This window comes from Eriocheir sinensis, chromosome 11 (assembly GCF_024679095.1).
Source record: "Eriocheir sinensis breed Jianghai 21 chromosome 11, ASM2467909v1, whole genome shotgun sequence".
In the NCBI taxonomy this organism is placed as follows: domain Eukaryota; kingdom Metazoa; phylum Arthropoda; class Malacostraca; order Decapoda; family Varunidae; genus Eriocheir; species Eriocheir sinensis.
The window spans coordinates 17,885,687-17,904,559 of NC_066519.1; the positions used below are offsets into that span (position 1 = coordinate 17,885,687).

At 45.5% G+C, this 18,873-nt stretch overlaps 2 protein-coding genes across 14 annotated transcripts in view; both read right to left on the reverse strand.

The window, feature by feature from the left end:
- Positions 1 to 1,991: 1,991 nt before the first annotated feature.
- LOC126996965 (tubulin-specific chaperone C-like) lies at positions 1,992 to 13,354 on the reverse strand. 7 transcript variants are annotated; one of them, XM_050857925.1, is made up of 7 exons: positions 13,250 to 13,347; positions 11,372 to 11,420; positions 10,695 to 10,832; positions 10,010 to 10,054; positions 9,038 to 9,235; positions 7,485 to 7,629; positions 1,992 to 5,942 (listed from the first exon to the last, which is right to left on the reverse strand). In XM_050857925.1, exon 7 carries the CDS (start codon positions 4,409 to 4,411, stop codon positions 3,410 to 3,412), a length of 1,002 nt encoding a protein of 333 aa, XP_050713882.1. In that variant the 5' UTR covers positions 4,412 to 5,942; positions 7,485 to 7,629; positions 9,038 to 9,235; positions 10,010 to 10,054; positions 10,695 to 10,832; positions 11,372 to 11,420; positions 13,250 to 13,347; the 3' UTR covers positions 1,992 to 3,409. The 7 variants fall into 7 exon arrangements, with proteins under 7 accessions (XP_050713882.1, XP_050713884.1, XP_050713883.1 ...); XM_050857927.1 differs by having other exon boundaries at positions 10,695 to 10,855; positions 13,250 to 13,345; XM_050857926.1 differs by lacking the exon at positions 11,372 to 11,420 and having other exon boundaries at positions 13,250 to 13,354.
- A 3,407-nt stretch (positions 13,355 to 16,761) lies between these two features.
- LOC126996962 (nascent polypeptide-associated complex subunit alpha, muscle-specific form-like) overlaps positions 16,762 to 18,873 on the reverse strand; it is a 43,972-nt gene continuing 41,860 nt past the window's right edge. For 4 of the 7 annotated variants that reach the window (XM_050857918.1, XM_050857924.1, XM_050857923.1 and 1 more), the window contains exon 5: positions 16,762 to 18,673. In XM_050857918.1, coding sequence (XP_050713875.1) covers positions 17,390 to 18,673 — 1,284 coding nt within the window. In that variant the 3' untranslated portion in view covers positions 16,762 to 17,389. The remainder of the gene's footprint in view (positions 18,674 to 18,873) is intronic. The other 3 variants (XM_050857922.1, XM_050857921.1, XM_050857920.1) reach the window with 3 other exon arrangements.

Below are 18,873 nucleotides of genomic sequence, written 5' to 3' on the forward strand. Positions count from 1 at the left end.
CCTCCTGCGGCAGCTACTGGTGCCGCCACGACGCTACCAGGCTCCAGGAGTCCTTGCCAGGAGCCCCAGATAGGCCCCTGCAGGACCGCCGCCCCGGCGCTTCCTGCCAGAACTGAGCCTTCTTCCTCCGCGTGCGACGGTGCCACCTCTCGCAGCTGCCCCTCCGCCTCCCTCAGGCCTCGGACCTCGCCTTCCTGGGTCCGCACCTCCTCCAGCCGTTCACTCCTCGCGCTGTCGCAGCCCTGGTCGGTGTACTGCTGGGTTTCCGCCTTCAGCGACGAGAAACAGCTCTGGAGGATATCGGCAAGATGGCGGGCCTCCTCGTCTGCCCTCTCTTCTGCCCTCTGAGCCTGCTCGCGTGCCCTCTCTTCTGCCCTCTGAGCCTGCTCGCGTGCCCTCTCGTCTGCCCTCTGTTCTGCCCTCTCTGTTCTCTGATCCAGTTCCTGCCTCAGACTGGCCAACATGGCAGCGAACAAGTCCATCTGGCCCGGTTTCACCTCACCCACGTCGGCCTTGCCCGTCTCCTCCTCACCCTCACGGCGACCACTTTGGGACGCCATGACGACACAGCGCACTTCACTGTTCACTTATCCCCACTCCTTTGACACCAAATGTTACGCCACCCCCCCTACCACACACCATCCACGGGCAGGCAGGTGGCGTGATCCTCACCAGAACAACCACACGGGCACCAGTCACTCACAGCGGCCCACACTGAACACCGAGAGGAGGAGGGAACGAGGCAGGGCACAAAGGATACACGTTCAACACTAAGTTCTAGTTTAATGACAGGTTCCTCACACAGTACAGAGTACAGCAACTTTCAAGGCACAGAACAGTTAGTTAATCAGGCACAGTACAGGGGCACGGCAGACACGCACACCGGATGCACACAGCTCGCGAGCGGAGCAGCTCCCCCTCTCTCAAGCCCAGACACGCGTCTTCTCTACTCCCCTCAGCGCCTCTCGCTCGCCACTCTCCACTCTGCCCTCTCAGCACTTCCTGCCCGGCGGCCAGAGGCCCCGGGCTCCCCTCTGTCTCTCTTGTCCCAACAAGTAGAGTTGCACCATGCTGAGCTAACATTGCATCATGCTAGAATTTCATCACATTACACATACAATCATTCACATACAGCACATTCGTAACAATATATTCCATTTCCTGTAACTGGCTTATCAAAAGAGGCTCCACAAAAATTGATAACAAACTTTTAGGGTATTAAAGAATGCATGCAATGAGTTATTCTTGAAGTTCTAGACAGACATAAACTCTCCCTGTCTATTTAAATCAATTTCTACTTACGTTAAATAATAAAAAAAGGCCCTATATAAACTGATAGCAACCCATCTGAGTGCTTAAGAAGGAATACAATGAGCTACCCTGATATTTGAAGGTCAGGCATAGAGGAGAGGGTGGCCAAACTATCGATTTTTGAACTATTTATCTATCTACTATCTATCATTACTTATCTATCTACTACTAATCAATCTACCTATCTAATCATCCTATCTATGTATTTATTTCCAGCTGAACTTAAAGCCTATTCCAATCTGAGCCAAGCAAACTTCATATTAATCTATCCTAGTCAAGTTAACATATATTTAGCTACCCCTCCCTTCCAACCCTTTCAATCTCCTCCCATACATTTCCTTACAATGAATATCTAACCTATTACTTCACAACTTCATAAAAAAACCGCCATTGTCTTCCCAGGTTAACATATATCTACCTTTCCCTTCCAACCCTTTCAACCTCCTTCCATGCATTTCTTTACAATGAATATTTAACCTATTACTTAACTACCTCATAAAAAAAAACGTCACTGTCTTCCTAGGTTAACATATATCTACCTCTCCCTTCCAACCCTTTCAACCTCCTTCCATGCATTCTTTGACAATAAATATACAAAACCAGTCTTTTTACCATCTCTCAAACCTTGCATTATTCTTCAACATTCTTTTCAAGCTCAGGATGTCAAATGAAAGTCAAGATCATGGACGAACATTTATATACTATCCATATCCATAACAATTTTACCATCTTCCTCTTCCCATCTCTGTAAGTCACTCTTCTTTCCATATTTGGTGCGGAGTTTAAATTATATACAACCAAGCTTCAACCATGCATGATTCTTCCATTTAAGTGACAAGCGTATATATTATCCACTCCTGTGTGTTAGTTTCCAAGCAGGTTATCGTAGCTATCTTATGCTGTGAAGATCGTGTTGTTTCATTATAATATTCGAGGATTCAAAGCACTCGTCATTTGGGATTATCATCAGGTGTTGTGCTTCCAATGTGTGAGAATTCTTATATATGCTTCAGTGATTCCCTAAATTAGTTTCCAAGCAGGTTATCGTAGTTATCTTACGCTGTGACGATTGTGTGTTTAGTTATATTCAAGGATTCAAAGCAGTCGTCACTTGGGATTACAGGTAACTCTCGATTTACGCGTTTTTGAAATAACGCAGGGTCCAAAATACAAATAAATGTTTAATTTACACGTTTTTTTCACTTATACGTGATATTTTATGGAGTGGCCACCAGATGCCTCACGCAACTGGACTCACACGGCGCCACGGCCACACAGCTGAGCTCAGTTCTTCCCGTGCGCCACTTGAACAACAATACAGTACCCACGCTGCCACGCTACTCAACATAATAGGGGTGGGCAGGTACCGGTACTAACGGTGCCAGCTATACGGTACGGTACCGGTACCAGACTGCTCGGTACCGGTACCAATACTAGCCAGTCACTCATGGTGTCCCTCATTCCTTCCTCACACGAGTGAGACTGAGGCCGAGTGCCTGAGTGGATATCTTGGTGATATGGATATTCTCTCTCTCTCTCTCTCTCTCTCTCTCTCTCTCTCTCTCTCTCTCTCTCTCTCTCTCTCTCTCTCTCTCTCTCTCTCTCTCCACTGAATGAAGTGAATATTTATTTTTCGATAGAAACCTACCTCTTGTTTGATTTACATTGTTTTTGATTTACACGACCTCTTCAAGGACACAATACTTGCGTAAATCGAGAGTTACCTGTATAATCAGGTGTTGTGCTTCCAATGTGTGAGAATTCCTTTATGCTTCTGTGGTTCCTTAAAGTGTCTGTTTATTCCCCAAAAACAGAATAATGGATGATGCAAATATGTGCTACTTCAGACCAATTATAGGTAGATCATTTGTGACACCCTTGAAAGCACTCATATACACACACACACACACACATTCTAATGGCACTTAAGATCACAATTTCCTTTCTTAGTGGACAAAATCAGACAACAAAATGCACGCTCTTCAAATCACACACTGCCATACAAGACACAGGCAATTTGAAGCATAACATATCAAAGCATAGGTGATCACAGGGCTGAATAATAAAGAAAGCATTGAATAGGCCATCTGGGGTCACTTCAGGAGAGCCAGTCGCCGCGTCGCTCACCCTCAGGAATGACAGACCAGTTGGGGGACGCCTCGTTTTCATTCAGCCAATCAAAGTCATCCAGCTGGTCCCATCGGTTGATAGTGCGGTCGAGGCCAACGGTCAGGAAGTGCTGGTCCAGGGCAGGGTAGGAGAGATTGTAGGGGGCCACCCGCACGCCCTGGCAGCCCTCAATGATGGCGGCGCCCGTCACGTGGATGTAGAGGTTTGAGTCTTGGGTGTTGTGGATGCGCATCTGCTGGCCGGACAACACGAAGGTACAATGGCGGCAGTCCTTGATGAAGGCTGAGCGGGCTAATGGACCCACCAGCACAGTGCACCGGTCTAGCCCTGCTGCCTGTAGAGTCCCCGGGCTGCCCAGTGCCTCCACCCGGCACTCCACAAGGTTCTGGAGGTTCAGCTGCCGGCCGGACAACTCCTCGGGCGACAGCGTCAGCGTGCAGCCACTCTCGTCCTTGAAGCCGAAGAACTGGCGATCAGCTAAGCCGTCGAGGGCGTCCAGGGCACTGTTGGACGAGGGTTCCTTCGGGGGAGCGGCACTTTTCGCACCCCCGGCAGGCTTTTTACGCCCAAACCCAAACTTCTTCTTGGGCTGGAGCGTGGCGACGGCAGCCTGGACCTGGGCAGAGGCATCGTCCACGGCCTTCTGTGCCTTCTTCTGCTGGAAGGACGCCAGGTGCCGGGAGGAGTCGTTGAGCACATCCTGCAGCTCCTGGACACCCTTCACCAGGTCATCCAAGTACTCTGTCAGCTCATCCGACGGGACACTCTCTGCGGCCTCAATCCGGGTCTTTAGGGCGGTGTGCAGCTCCCGGAAGGTGTTGAGGAAGTGGTCGGCCGCCGCACTGCCACTCAGCCCGCCCTGCTCCTCCCTCTCCTGCCGCCGCTGCTGGGACCGCTCCTCAAGTGCCTCCTGTCTCCGCTGGATGCGCTCCAGGATGCTGGCGTGAACATTACTTCCGGTGGACTCCATGACGGCTTGTAAACACACAGAAGTAGGGGTGTAATAAGTGCCAGGCGGGTGTCTGCAAGTGCGTTATCTTATTTTCCTGATGGAGTAGTTTCCCCTTCAGTAACCAAGACTGTTTTCTGTGACTGCCTTATGCTATCTTGATGGGTGTGAGTCTGAGGGTCTTGTTTTCTGTGACTGGCTTATGCTATCTTGATGGGTGTGAGTCTGAGGGTATCTGTGTCCTCTTGGCTAGTGTATGCGCGTGTGTACATACGATTTAACTCCCTGATATAATGTTTTCCTCTTCAGGTAGCCAAGATCGCCTTCAAAGCAGACCAACTATATCTTGATGGGTTTGATCTTGAGGGTGTTTATATGCACTCTTGATAACCAACGTACACAAGATGAATTATAAGCTTGAATCCTTTTTCCTATTAATAAACATCAGCCTAGAGCATTACTTCAACTTCCTAACCCTTCTCCCAACCAGGACTATAAGGAAAGGAATACTGAGTGCCTTCTAATCCCTCTTCTCAGTTCTGTATGTGACTTCAAATTCCTCTATTATGATCCTCTCCTATACAAGTTCAAATTCCTCTCTCTTTTGTGATCCTCTCCTAGACAAGTTCAAATTCCTCTCTCTTTTATGATCCTTTCCTATACAACTTCAAATTTCTCTCCTTCCTCTCCTATATAACTTCAAATTCCTCTCTCCCTTATGATCCTCTCCTATACAACTTCAAATTTCTCTCTCCTTTATGATCCTCTCCTATACAACTTCAAATTCCTCTCTCCCTTAGAATCCTCTCCTCTAGAATCGCAATGTATAAAGTCTACGAAGGAAGGAGAGCCGGATTCCCTCTACCAACACAACTCACAGCTTCTATATATACAAAAAGCACCCCTGGAGAGCCTTGGCAGCCCTTTACCCTAACATAACAACAAATATATATATACAAGTTTGGGTTGTTGTGGGTTTTAAGGTTTGTGTACCCTTGTTCTGGACTTAGACAATGGCCTATATAATCTGTAGAGGTCTTTCACTCTTGAAGACTATAGTTAAGGGGTATTCTGGCCTTTGAGCTCAGGTAAATTTGGTCTTATTGTGGTCTAAAAGGTCTGGGTGAGGTCTTCTTTATGTTTTTTTCTAGTTATGCAGTGGACTTCTTGGGTCTAAGTTCTTCTCCTCTTCCTGAACAGCTCTAAGGGGTCTTGTGGCCTTAGAGAGTTAGGTAGCAGAAGGTCTAAGTGTGATTGGGTGTGGTCTTAGCGGTCTTTTCAATGTTTCCTTAGTTTCTTGGTGACTTCCTTGGGTCTATAAAGTTCTCTCCTTTGTGAACAGAATGAAGGGGTCTTGTGGTCTTAGGGAATTTATGGTCTAGGAGGTCTGGGTGGGTGTGGTCTTAGCTGTCTTCTCCATCTGCTCCTTTAGTCTCTTAGCAGCTGTCTGAGGGTCTTCCCCGGCCGCTGCACTCTTCAGCACATACATGAAGGCCTGGGAGCGCTTCTTAGACTCGTTGGCATAATCCAGCTCGTGGCCCTCGGGGAGCTCCTGGGGGTGACAATGTGGGCTTCAGGGATGGACAAACCCCCTAACACCTCCTACCCCAACTCCCAATGACCCCAGAGCAGCCAATCGCAAGGCAGAAGACCAAACAGGAATCAACCAATCAAATCACAAACCCCTAACACCTACCCCAACTCCCAATGACCCCAGAGCAGCCAATCGCAAGGCAGAAGACCAAACAGGAATCGACCAATCAAATCACATCTTTCCATTTCTCAAACTTTTTTCCAGAATAAACTAATTCATAAGGGCACAAAAACTATGATGCTGTTTTGTCTCTGCTAAATATAACAAGACTATTTGATGGCTGCAGGGAGCTTGTTTAAAGGTTTGTTACTCTGTTCTGTACGTGTTCTACATCCCTCTTGTATTACTAAACCTATAATTACTGTATGTCATGTAAAGGTAAGATTTTGTTTGATTAAATTTGGTCATGGTCAGGGTGTCAAAGTTTTACATCAATACAAATTTTCTATGGGATTATTTCTAAACTACCACCGGCAATAATGAAAATACTTTTGGGGGACATAATTTCTCAATCATACCCTGTCATGAATTCAAACTACTCCTGTTTCTCTATGTAGTGGAATTCAGGTTAAAGAGCTTTCACTGCATATTACCATTATTAGTGCCTCTGGTGGTGATGAAAAGAAAGCAGCCCATGCCTAAATTAGTGTAAAAGTGAAACATGCTAACTTACTAGTGATGAAAAAAGGCAGAGAAGAGGCAAGCACAATGTGATAATAAATAATCTAAAGAATATAAAATCAAATCGAAACTACAAAAAGAAGAAAACCGCACAACATTAAGATATTTATTCTAACACTAAAAAACAGGATCAAGTAAAGATAAAGGAGCACAGATCACAGGAAGGAACAGAACAAAAGAAAATGAGGGACTGGTGAAAAGGGCAAAGGAGGAGGAGTAAAAGAAGGAAAAACAGGGATAAAAGAGAAGGAAGAGAAGGAATTTATGGGGAGGAAGCAAAAAGCATATGAAGAAACAAGATAAGGCAGAGGAGGAGGAAAAGAAAGGAAAACAGGGATAAAAGAGAAGGAAGAAAAAGAAATCAAGGGGAGGGAGAGAGAGAAGCAGATAAAGAAAGGAGAGAAGGCAGAGAAAAAGGAGAAGTTAGAGGAATGAAAAGAGGGCAAGAGAGATGAAGAATGAAGGGAAAAAGAGATGAGGTATTTTACACATGAGAGAAAAGAAACAAAAATAAAGTAAGATATGGAAATTAAAAGAAATGAAGCAAGAACAGGAAGGGGGTGAATGATAAGACAAAGTAGAATTAGTTACCAATTCCTATGCTAAAAAATAAAAAAGAACACACACACAAGCACACACACACACAACAAGATGCTCCTACAAAAATCAAACAGAAAAGGTTCCACAAGCATAACCAATATAATCAGAGAGGTAGAATAGAAAGAAGTTACACATACATTCACAGGCAAAAACCCAAGCCAGGCACACAGGACCAAAGACGAAGGGAAAGGAAAAGAACTGAACAAGCTGAGGCCTAACCTTGCGTATACTCTCAGGGTCTCTCTCCACAAGCTTCAGTAGTATATAGCCACCCAGTGAAGCACCTCCGACATAGTACACCATCTTGTATATGGACATTCTCTCTCTAGTCCCTTCCTTCTCCCTCTTTCCTTCACTCCAATGCCTGCCCAGAGAACCCAGGTGTTAGAGGAACCTTCTTACAGTCTACAAGAGGGTGAGTCTACCAGTTTCTATGGACCATTTCAATTAGTTCTCATTAGGAAGAGATTACTATGGATATTTTTGATGTGGTATGAAAACTGAGATTCAAACCACCTTGCCCTGGCTTGACGCTCTAACCCACTAAACCACCACACTCAAACAATGATATTTTCAACTGAGGAATACATTTTACCCCACTGAGCCCATACAAAAGTGATCTCTTGAAAATCTACCATAAAAATAATATGTGAATTGTGTAAAGTAAAATTTAACACTTCCACGAGTAGTTTTCTCAATATACACACAAGTACTGACTGGAGAGGTGTGTAGATATTGGCAAACACTTTCAGTTCTTAAGGCTCAATAATGTGAATAAGTTGAGAGACCACTGTATAAGAATGTGACAAAACCTATATAATAAACAGGGATGTATTTACTGCATAAGGATGTGAGAGAAAATAATACTGTCTGTTGCCATACTTAATTCAATGGACTTTTTTTTACTTTCTCGCAAGACCACAGACTGATTAGCGTCATGACATTAATTTGGCTTAAGTTGTAGTACAGATTCCCCGAAGGTCAATGGAATTCTCATTAAACTCCATTAATGTTCCAGTTGTTAAGGCATAATCTGGAAGCAGCAAAGCAATAAAGAGACCCTAGCTTTGTGGTTATCTAAAGTTATGGAAAAAAATGGCTTGGTTGATAATTTTGCTTAATGTATAGACCATTTAAGACTTTACTGGTACACATGAGCCACCAGTGAATGTTTGGGCGAGGGATTACAGCAGGAATTACTGTGATTACACTCTTAATTTTTGGCAAACTAACCAGCTTATTATAATATCTTACAGTTGGTGATACTGACCATTACACTGACACTGGAGAAAATATAAAAGGTAAAATAAAGGAAACAGGAATAAAGAGGGCAAGTAAAATTACTATATCGAGCAACGTTGCAGTTTGGCTTCTGTTTCTCAGTCCACGAGCCAACTTATACAGAAAAAAAGCTTGCAATTTGTGATACTGATAATGATGCCAGCAATGGAAAAATCATAACACATTTTTCAGACCATGAGCCAGTTTATGGAAAAAAGCTTGCAATCTGTGATACTGATAATTCTGGTGGCGATGAAGATGACAAAAGAAATCAAATATGGGAAATGGGCAAGCAGAAGCCAAAACAGGTGTAAGAAAAAAATAATAAATAAATAACATGGCGACAAGAATGCTCATGTGTGGGGGGGGGTCAACAGACTCGCCAAAAATATAAAAAAAGCCAAAACAGGTGTGTAAAGAAAAAAAATATGGCAAGAAGAGTGCTTGTGTGTGTGGCTCAAACTTAATAAATATACTAAGGAATTTCTCACCTGATGCAATGCCAAGATGATGTAGGTTAATGTGTGAGGTGGAAGGCTAAGACAAGGAGGTACTTATATGTCGTCTGCCTCACTGCTCCTTTTTCTCGCTGGTTCTTGCCTGGTGACCAAACTGCTGTGCCCAGATGGCTTCGTCCAGCTGTCTTGTTCTGTTATTTTTGTCGAAGAATTCCCCAACTTGGTAGTACGCTGCGAGGGAACAGAACATAGAATCATACAGTTGTATCCAAAATATTTAGGCTTATATGTCATAATTTAATCTACCTGTTTGTTTTAGGGTTTTATTCTGGTTTCTTATTACCATACTGCTGAGAATGAATGAAGATGACTTTGAGGAGAGTAGAATTAAGAGAGCAGGATAGGGAGAGGGTATGTCAGGGAGAGACCACCAGTAAAACAGATCATTAGAGTGGATGAGTATTGGAAAGAGAGTTGGTAGGCAAGAGATTGAGTGTGCCGAGAGGGGGTGCCAGAATAGGGAAGTTGGAGATGCTTCTGTTGTGGGTATTGGGGATATATCGATAGTCCACAAAATATAACAGACTAACGTACAATCTATGTACCAATTTTATCGACAGCCTTATTCATCCCTACATCCCTGCCTTGAGCCCCAGAACCAACCCCTCTCAGCCCCCTGCAAGTTTGCCCTCCCAGTTTAACCCATCCGCTGCGATTGGCATGGATTTGGCCTTCACTGGTAGCCTGGTAACATATACTTCCAGGTCTTTCTCTGCCTCTGTGGTGGATAGTGGAGCATATCCCATGTCGTATTGGTATGCTGGCTATCCCCTCCCAAGGTGCATGACTTTAAATTTTTCTTCATTGAACTGTAGCAGCCACTTTTTGACCCATTCTTGTAGCTTAGTGATGTGTTCTCGTAGGAACTCCACAGTCTACGAGTTAAGACAATATCTTACTTTGAGTTATGGTGAGGTACAACTGGCTCCTCACATTAGTACTCACATTCAAGTCCAAAGCTGTAGTTGTTCTTCATATAATAACGGAAATCTGAAATGAAATAATATACCTTTTATTTTTCAGTTTAACCTTCATGATCCATAAAATACCAATTCTCTATAAATTCACTAGGCTATTATTCATATTTCCTGGGTATTGAGGGCCAAGTTACTATTAAAGGGGGGACTACGGCAGATTAGGTTACATGAGTTAGTTTACATGGTTTCCTAGGTTATCCTTTAAGGGGGGGATTAGGTTAATGGTATATGGGTCAAGTTACGTGATTATATATATTTCCTTGGTATAAAAAACTAGGTTACCATATAAGGGGGAAAGGTTACTAAGATTAAGGTGAGATTACATGATATGGTTAGATTTACTTAGCTAGATGACACAACATTACAACTGAACAGGTTTTTACTTTTATACACACCCAGGAAAGTCAAATCTTACATAAGCATTGCAAAATATGTCTGTAAAACTAAACACACACACACACACACACACACATATAGAGGTTTGGAACAGACTAAGTGAAGAAGTAGTATCGGCGAAGAGTGTGCAAAGCTTTAAGGAAAACTTGGACAAATACAGATACAGAGACGGGACCACACGAGCACAAGCCCAGGCCCTGTAAAACTACAACTAGGTAAATACACACACACACACACACACACACACACACACTCACCTCGCTCAGTGTTCATGCGGTGGTACACATGGTAGAAGGCACCAAACGCCCCAATCTCCAGTATCAGCAGGACGCCGGCTCCCTTCTTGACCAAGTTGACGGTCTGTGACTTGGGGTATTTTCTCATCCCCACAGCGCCTGCCAAGATTGATTTTGTTTACCTTTTCACACCAGAGGAGGGAAGCAAGGGCAAGAAAATGAGTAAATAAAATGAAAAGTAACACTAGAACATCAGAAAAAATACCACGACTGAGATATATAGGGCAGGCAAGGGAAAAAAAATAACAAACTGTATTAATCTAAAATAAAATAACAACAGAAATAAGTCACACAAATAAGAATTCTGTGGTTGTTATGTATATTCTAGGTTAACATTGAAAGGCAGCTTATACTATTACTAAAGCTAGGTTACTATTTGAGAGGGTGCTAAGTTAATAGTGGACGGTGGGGGGCTTCGCCCCACCTTAACCACCTTAGCAGTGGGGCTTTGCCCCCCACGACCCCCATAATGGAGGAGACTTTGCCCCCTTTCTATTTTCCAGAAGTCATACGTTACTGCACTGCATTCATGGACCTAAAAAGAATCTATATCAGGTGGCTACTCTCTATTCAACATTACCCCAAAACTAACTACTCTTCCCACAGCCTTACACAGACAGGCTGGACACAGGAATTACCTTAAGACATGGCACACCAGCCTCCTGACGACACAGCCCACACGGCACTCTAGAAGGACATAAGGGGAACAGGGAAAACGGTGAACACGACAAAATAACTTTTTTTTTTTTTTTACTTTATTTGTTCCCCTTGAGCCGTGTCCTTTGATGTAAAAAAAAGAAAAAAACACTACCTCCACAGTCCCTTGCTATTTCTTATTTATATTAATCATGTTGTTTCTGTTTAAAACTGTAAATTTTGTCTCTTTGCTGATGACCTTAAGTTATTTTTAGCCTTGGTAATATCGAAATCTGACCATTTCATTTCCCATCTTCATCTGCAGCGAGATATTAACCTACTCTTCAATACAAGATCTTGGGGTTTGTCTTTTTCAATTGGCAAATTTGTCACAATGAACTTCTGTAGAAGTTTCCAAGATGCACCTGTTCTCTTGCAGTGCAGTACTTCATTGGTGAGCAACCTATTTTAGATGTTGACAACCACAAAGATCTTGGGATCAGGATTGATTCTTTTCTCAGGTTCCATCTTCATATGCGACAGAGATTGCAGGCAAAGCTAGTGGCATAAGCTATAGTATTCTCAAGGGAACTATTTGTAGAACTCCAGATTTTAGGAGAGGTTTTTATTTCACATATTAGGCCAATCCTCGACTATGTTTCTATGGTGTGGTTTACTGGATATTTGGGTGATGTAAGACTACTAGAAGCTGTTCAGAGAAGGTGGAGTAAGAAAATCATTGGGTTCTGTGACATACCTTATAGGGATCGTCTCGAGCAACTGAATCTCTACTCGATCAAAGGCAGACTGATCAGAGCTGATCTTATTATGCTGTTTAAAATTGTAAAAGGACTTTGTCTGAATCTTGATCATATGCTGACGAGAAATCACAATAGGGACACTAGAGGTCACTCCTTTAAGCTTGATGTCCCCCGTTGTAACACTGATGTGAGAGCCCGCTTCTTCTCATAGAGACTGATAAACATTTGGAACAGCTTGTCGCATTCTGTTGTTTCTTTCATCTCAGTGAATTCCTTCAAGCACCAGAAGGGCAAGCATCTTGGTCAGATCTTATATGAGTTTGATTAATATGCCATGGGGTTTGGTTGTTCTTTGGGTGTTTTGTTTGGATTGTTGTTATTGACTGGGTATTGAAAATTAGTAGTTGTCCGTGCCATCTTGTGATGTCATATTAGTCAACCATCGGACCATCTTCATGAAAGTTCATCAGCTGCAATTTTTGGTTGGAGACATCACACAGTTTTTGGTTGGAGACATCACACAGTTTTTGGTTGGAGACATCACACAGTTTTTGGTTGGAGACATCACACAGTTTTTGGTTGGAGACATCACACAGTTTTTGGTTGGGGCGTGTCCCCGGCCAGGTAAGAAATCCTCACACACGGGGATCGACCTTCTCACCTGTTACCTAACCTGCACCACCCTTGATTGATTGATGATAGTTTATTGTTGCAAGTAAACAACAAAGGAGAAGGGAGGAGCATGCCATCCCAACCCCCAGGCAGTACAGAGTGTGATTATACAACTTAGCATACATGTGGAAGTAGGACCAGGAAACTTGTTATACTCCACCCAAGGAAAAAATAAGACCACAGCTTCAAGTAAGTGAGTTAGTTAATGTAAGTACAAACGCAGAGTGAGTCACCGGCCCACCGTTAAGGCCTTCACTCACCCACACTCATGAGTCACAAATTCCGCCCCGTACAAATATTTTTCCCGCGGACCAAAACAATCCCGGCAGCCCCTTATGTACCACCCAAACCCCCTGTACACCCCGGAATGCCCCGTTATTTTGGCTTCTATTGTCACTGTACGCCTGTAGGGATAATAAGCAGGTTAATTAGTGCAGTGTGGCCCACCTGAGGGACGGAAGTAGCCGGGGTGTGTGAGGCTCAGGCAGTGCTGCGTGGTGTCATGGCGGGCTTGGTCTTGGTCTGGGCTTACTCAGAGTTATTCCATGTCTCGGGCTCCCGTTACAACCATTTACCAAGGACACACAAGATTGACCGGGTTTGCATGAGTGGTTTTCCAGTGCATGGTGCTGAGGTCGTATAAAACTATCTCCAGCATCACGAGGCAGTTCATGAAAAGTCCAACACCTAAGAAGGCTTGGGTTCATTTTTTGAACGAGTTCAAGTACGGTTACATTGCAACGCCACGAATTCAAGTACAATGTACAATTATTCAGTTTTATATCTGAGCTCGAGTCCAAGTACGAGTACCTTTGCACTGTATTCGAATACATGTATACAAGTAGCCTTCGAGGCTCGCTCATCAGGCCGTCGCCGCACTACAGAAGTACTCCTGAAAATGTCGAGTACTTTGAGTCCGAGTAGCCTACAGGTAGCCTACAGGTACAAGTAATAAGGAACTTTTAACTCCGAATACAAGTACAAGTGGCTACAAGTAGTCTAGATATTGTGTACTTATGTACGAGTACAAGATAGTACGAGTACATGTACCTCGACCCAAGCCTGTTTGTTAGTCTTTTTAGGTTCCATATTCTTAAACGTATCGGACTTCTAGTCTGACTATTTTCCAAGGCCAGGGAAGATTAACCGGGTTTTCTTGGGTGATCTTCCAGTGCAGGGAGCAGCAGATGTCTACCACTGGGATCACGATAGTCCGTGAAAAACCAAGCAACTTCTACAAGAGGCTTTTCAAACAGGCGAACTGCAGTGCCGATACGATATGTCTAAGAATGCGGGGTTTGGCAATTATAACGCTCTTAATTAATCATTGTTGTAATATCGACCCTTTAGATGCAAAAAAGCAACAACGCGCTATGATGTCGACCACGGGGATGACATTTACGCTGCCAGACTTCACCACATGATAATTCTATTGCTATGCTTTCCCAGAGAGATTAACAACCTAGTCTACTCCCCTTCAAGACTGTAGCGATGTTAGCCTTCATTTTACATCATTTAGTTATATGTTCATTTATTTATTTATCTATTTGTCCTTGGTCTTTCTGTAGTCTTTTGATTTATAACCTCGTGTGAAGCCTTCGTGGTATGTCAGTAACTGTATGGTCATTATATCGCCGCTATGCCTCCCTTCCTCCCTACACATATGTTGCAGAACACACACACACACACACACGTAGTTATCAGCCATGCTCTCTCACTTCGGGGCATATTCACCAAAACGCCCCCTTATTAAAATGCCTCAAAATTAGTATGGTGAAATATCAAAATACAAGAAAGTTTCATCTGCGTGGTCTGTATCCTTTTGAAAGTCATATTCTCCCCTTCGCTTTCAACGTAATATATAGATGGTCAATTATAGAAGTTCTGAGCTTAAATTACATAAAAATAGCTTCAAGTGTGTCTCCCTATACTGTTTTGAAAGTTATACCGTCATTTCATTTGTAAGTTCAACGTAATATATAGGACTGAAGGAGGGTTAGATATAGGAGTTGAAAGCTCTTAATACACAGTCAAAACTTCATGTGTGTGGTTCTTCCTGTGCCCTCTTGAAAATCACCTTCTTCATTTCATCTTCAGTTTCAACGTTATAGGACTGAAGGAGGGTTAGATATAGGAGTTGAAAGCTCTTAATACACAGTCAAAACTTCATGTGTGTGTGTCTTCCTGTGCCCTCTTGAAAATCACCTTCTTCATTTCATCTTCAGTTTCAACGTTATAGGACCGAAGGAGGATTAAACAAAGGAGTTGAAAGCTCTTAATACACAAGCAAAACTTCATGTGTGGTTCTTCCTGTGCCCTCTTGAAAATCACCTTCATTTCATCTTCACTTTCAACGTTACAAACAGGTTAAATTTATAGAAATCCTGAGCTTAAATTACAGAAAAAAGGCAACTTCATATGTGTGCGTTCTTGTATCCCTTTCAAGTTACCTTCTTTATATTCAACGAAACATTTAGAAGGTAAAATATGCAAGTCCTGAGCTTAAAATACAGAAAAAAGGCAACTTCATATGTGTGCGTTCTTGTATCCCTTTCAAGTTACCTTCTTCATATTGAACGCAACATTTAGAAGATTAAATATGCAAGTCCTGAGCTTAAAATACAGAAAAAAAGGCAACTTCATATTTGTGTTTTCTTGTGTCCCTCTCAAATTACCTTCTTCATATTCAGCGCAACATTTAGAAGGTAAATATGCAAGTTCTGAGCTTAGAATGCTTATAAAAAACTGTGTGTCTTCCTGTAGTCTCCTGTCATCCAGTCCCTCCCCTTCTCGTGTTCCCTGCGCGGCGGCACACCTGTTCGTGTTTACGCCTCAGTGCTTCAAGAGGGCCTCGGCACTTCTCCCTTGCTTGTGGTTTCTTCCTCCTGTTGGCTTTCTCATTATTATTACTGTCATTATCACGGTTATCATCATCATTGCATCACGACCACCTCCGCACCTTTCCCTTGCTTGTTATTCTCTACTGTATTGCAATTTTCTTCGTTCTTCATACTTTTATCATTATTTTTTCTTCCTGTTATTATCACTAGTTGTTTGTAATGGTGGTGGTGTAATCCTTACCTCACTGGTCTACAAACAGAGTGGTGGATGAGTGGTACAGGCTTGGCAGTCATGTGGTGAGCGGGGTACAAGCACACATATTTCACACGACTTTCGTAGCTTTTCGGAATTTCCAGGGGTATAGTTCAATGGCTCTTCTGGTAGACTGACCCTTCTTCTGTACCCTGAACCTAAAAATGAACTCATGAGAATCCGATTGATCTCATTTTTAGCCTTTCGAAATAGTTGATATGAGAGGAGGAAGCATCTGAGAATACCAACCTTAAAATCATGGATATGGAGGATAAGGGGATAGGTTTCCAAGAGCTGGCCTGTGTAGGTTGACTGGCATCCTGTAAATGGACTCCTCGTGTTCATGATTCAGTGGCATCAGATGAGTAAGTTCTTGTATATTTGGGAGGGCTAATGTATTGTGCCCGAAAAGGGAGTATCATTTAGGGCCAGTTCTAGTCCATACAGCATATTTGTACGCTCCCCAACCAAACACAAAATACAACGAAAATTCCTTGGATAGTGTTCGGTGTTGATATAAAAAGGAGGACAATTTAGTGTGAAAAATGACATTAATCTTTCGAGAATGACGCCGCACTAGCAAACATGACGTCATCCTCGCGAAAATGACACCTTCAGAAATATGAGGCCCCTGGAATGTTAGCTGCATGTCCCTCTCCCACCCTGGAATGCAAGCCTGGAATGTGGAGTGGCAAGGCGGAATGTGTACCTGGAATGACTAATTGATTCCATACATTGCAAGCACTAACGACGCCGACCCTCGGACTGGGGCGCGGCGACGGTGGAACTTGTCGTAGGAAGACGCGGAGGTGTGTGTGTGTGTGTGTGTGTCAATGACGGTTTACCTATCCATAAAATCTCCTTAGTATTTGGTATTGAGTAGAAAAAAACGTATCATTGAGAATATGGTTTGGTTTGGGAGCTGGCAATGACTGCGTGTTGAACTGTCGAACTGGCCCTTAGAGGTAAACTTGAGGCATACGGTAAATCTGCGCGTGGCCTCTTTGCTCATCTCCGTCACACTGGCCCTTGATCCTGTTTTTTTGGGGGGCATCCATAATAACATCCCTCTTTTTGCCTGTCGGGTTTTTATCATCTCAAAGCCCCAACCATCGACTCATTAGTGTAGTAGTAATTGGACTTTCTCAAAACATGAATAGTAGTAATTGGATTATCTTCAAACATCACAATCAAATACCTTCTTTTTTGTGTGTAGTTGGTGGATGAGGATTACTTATAGCAGCACAAGCTTTATTAGTACGCTCTGTGGATACGTTACATCTCTCTCTCTCTCTCTCTCTCTCTCTCTCTCTCTCTCTCTCTCTCTCTCTCTCTCTCAGACACGGGGGAACTTGTTGGGTCGGAGTCTCAGCGGCAAGGGCCCAGGTTTTCCCCACCAGGCGAGGGGAGGCGCTGCTGTCCAGGCCACGCCCTCCACACCACACGCCCCCTCTTCAGCGGGACTCCTGGGGGCATCCGGGGGCCACAGGGGGCTTAGACGGGGAGTTTCAGCGTCATGTGGATTAGTAGCTTCGAGGGTGCAGTGGCGTGGCGAGGCGACGCCGGGGTGGAGGAAGCGTCGTTTTCTTCGTTTTCTTCTAGTTTCTCCTCGTCGCCGCCAGGGGGGTCGTCCGTGGGCGGTGTGGCAGGTGTTGGGTGTTCTTCGGGGCGTGGCGTGGCGGGGCCGGGGTGTGGAGGGGACAGGAACAGCGGGGACAAGGGTGGTGAAGGCGTGGTACAAAGGGGCCCGGTTTGGGGGCTGTAGGAGGGGCGTAATTGTAAGGCAAGGCCGGGGACACAGGCAGAGTTGAGGGTGGGTGGAGAGGCGGGGAGAGAGGCAGGTGTGGGGGTGAGGGTGGCTGGAGGGGCGTGGACGGAGGCAGAGGCAGGAGTGAGAGTGGGTGGAGGGGAGGGAACAGAGGCAGAGGTAGGGGCGAGGGTGGGTGGAGGGTCAGTGAGGGAGGCAGTGACAAGGGTAGGGGCGGGTGGAGGGGCAGTGGCAGCACCTGAGGCGGGGGTGAGGGTGGCTGGAGAGGAGGAAAAAGGGCCAGGGGCGGAGACATCTGAGGCACGGGAGGGAGGGATCTCCGGGGCAGGGGCAGGAGGGGTGTCCGGGGCAGGAACAGCCGCGGCGTGGTGTCCTGGCGCTGGCCCCGCCCCGCCGCCGCCCGGCAGGATAGGACAGCGGTGGTTCCTCAGCGAAACCTTGTGGGTGAAGGCGGCGCCGCAGGAGGGGCAGCAGAAAGGCCGCTCACCTGTGTGGAGTCTCATGTGCACCTGGAGGTGGTCCCGCCGCCCGAACCCGCGGCCGCAGGAGGGGCACTGGTAGGGCCGCACCCCCGTGTGTGTCCGCAGGTGGGACAGGTAACGGTGCCGCCGCCCACGGGGGAACACGCGGCCACAGGTGCTGCAGCGATAGTACCCCAGGGCGGGGGGCGTGGCGGGGGCGGCGGCGGTGATTGGGTAGGTGTGGTCCCCGTGGCACGACGCGGCCGCCTCCTCCCGGGCCGGGCTGGGGGTGGCGCGGGGCTCCTGGGGGGCGTGGGCCCGAGTGTTCCGCGGCACGGCCAGCAGCAGGGCCTGGAGGGTGGCATACCGGGCCTCGGGGACACCGCCGGAAAAAGGGGCTCCTGGCACGCGTCCCTCGGGTGTGCCTCCCCCCAGCGCGGTGATGGTCAGGGGCGGCGTGCAGGGGCTGGCCGGGGCGTCCAGGGGCTCATCCTTCACAGTGACGCCCTGGGGCAAAGGGGGCGGCCAATCCCCAGTTCCTGCTGTGTCCTGTGGGAGCAGCGGCGCTGAGACCCTGACCACCACCACCACCACCACCAGTACCGAAGCCGAGTATACCGCTGCAACTCAACACCAGCTACCACCACCACCACCATTACTACTACTACTACTGCTATGCTACCACCACCAACAACAACAATAACATCAACACAATGGTCACAGGAAAATACCAAAATCTGGGTCGCTCC

Coding starts and splice junctions, on each gene's coding strand:
- LOC126996965 (XM_050857926.1), bottom strand. CDS start 4,411: ATGGAGTCCACCGGAAGTAATGTTCACGCCAGCATCCTGGAGCGCATC.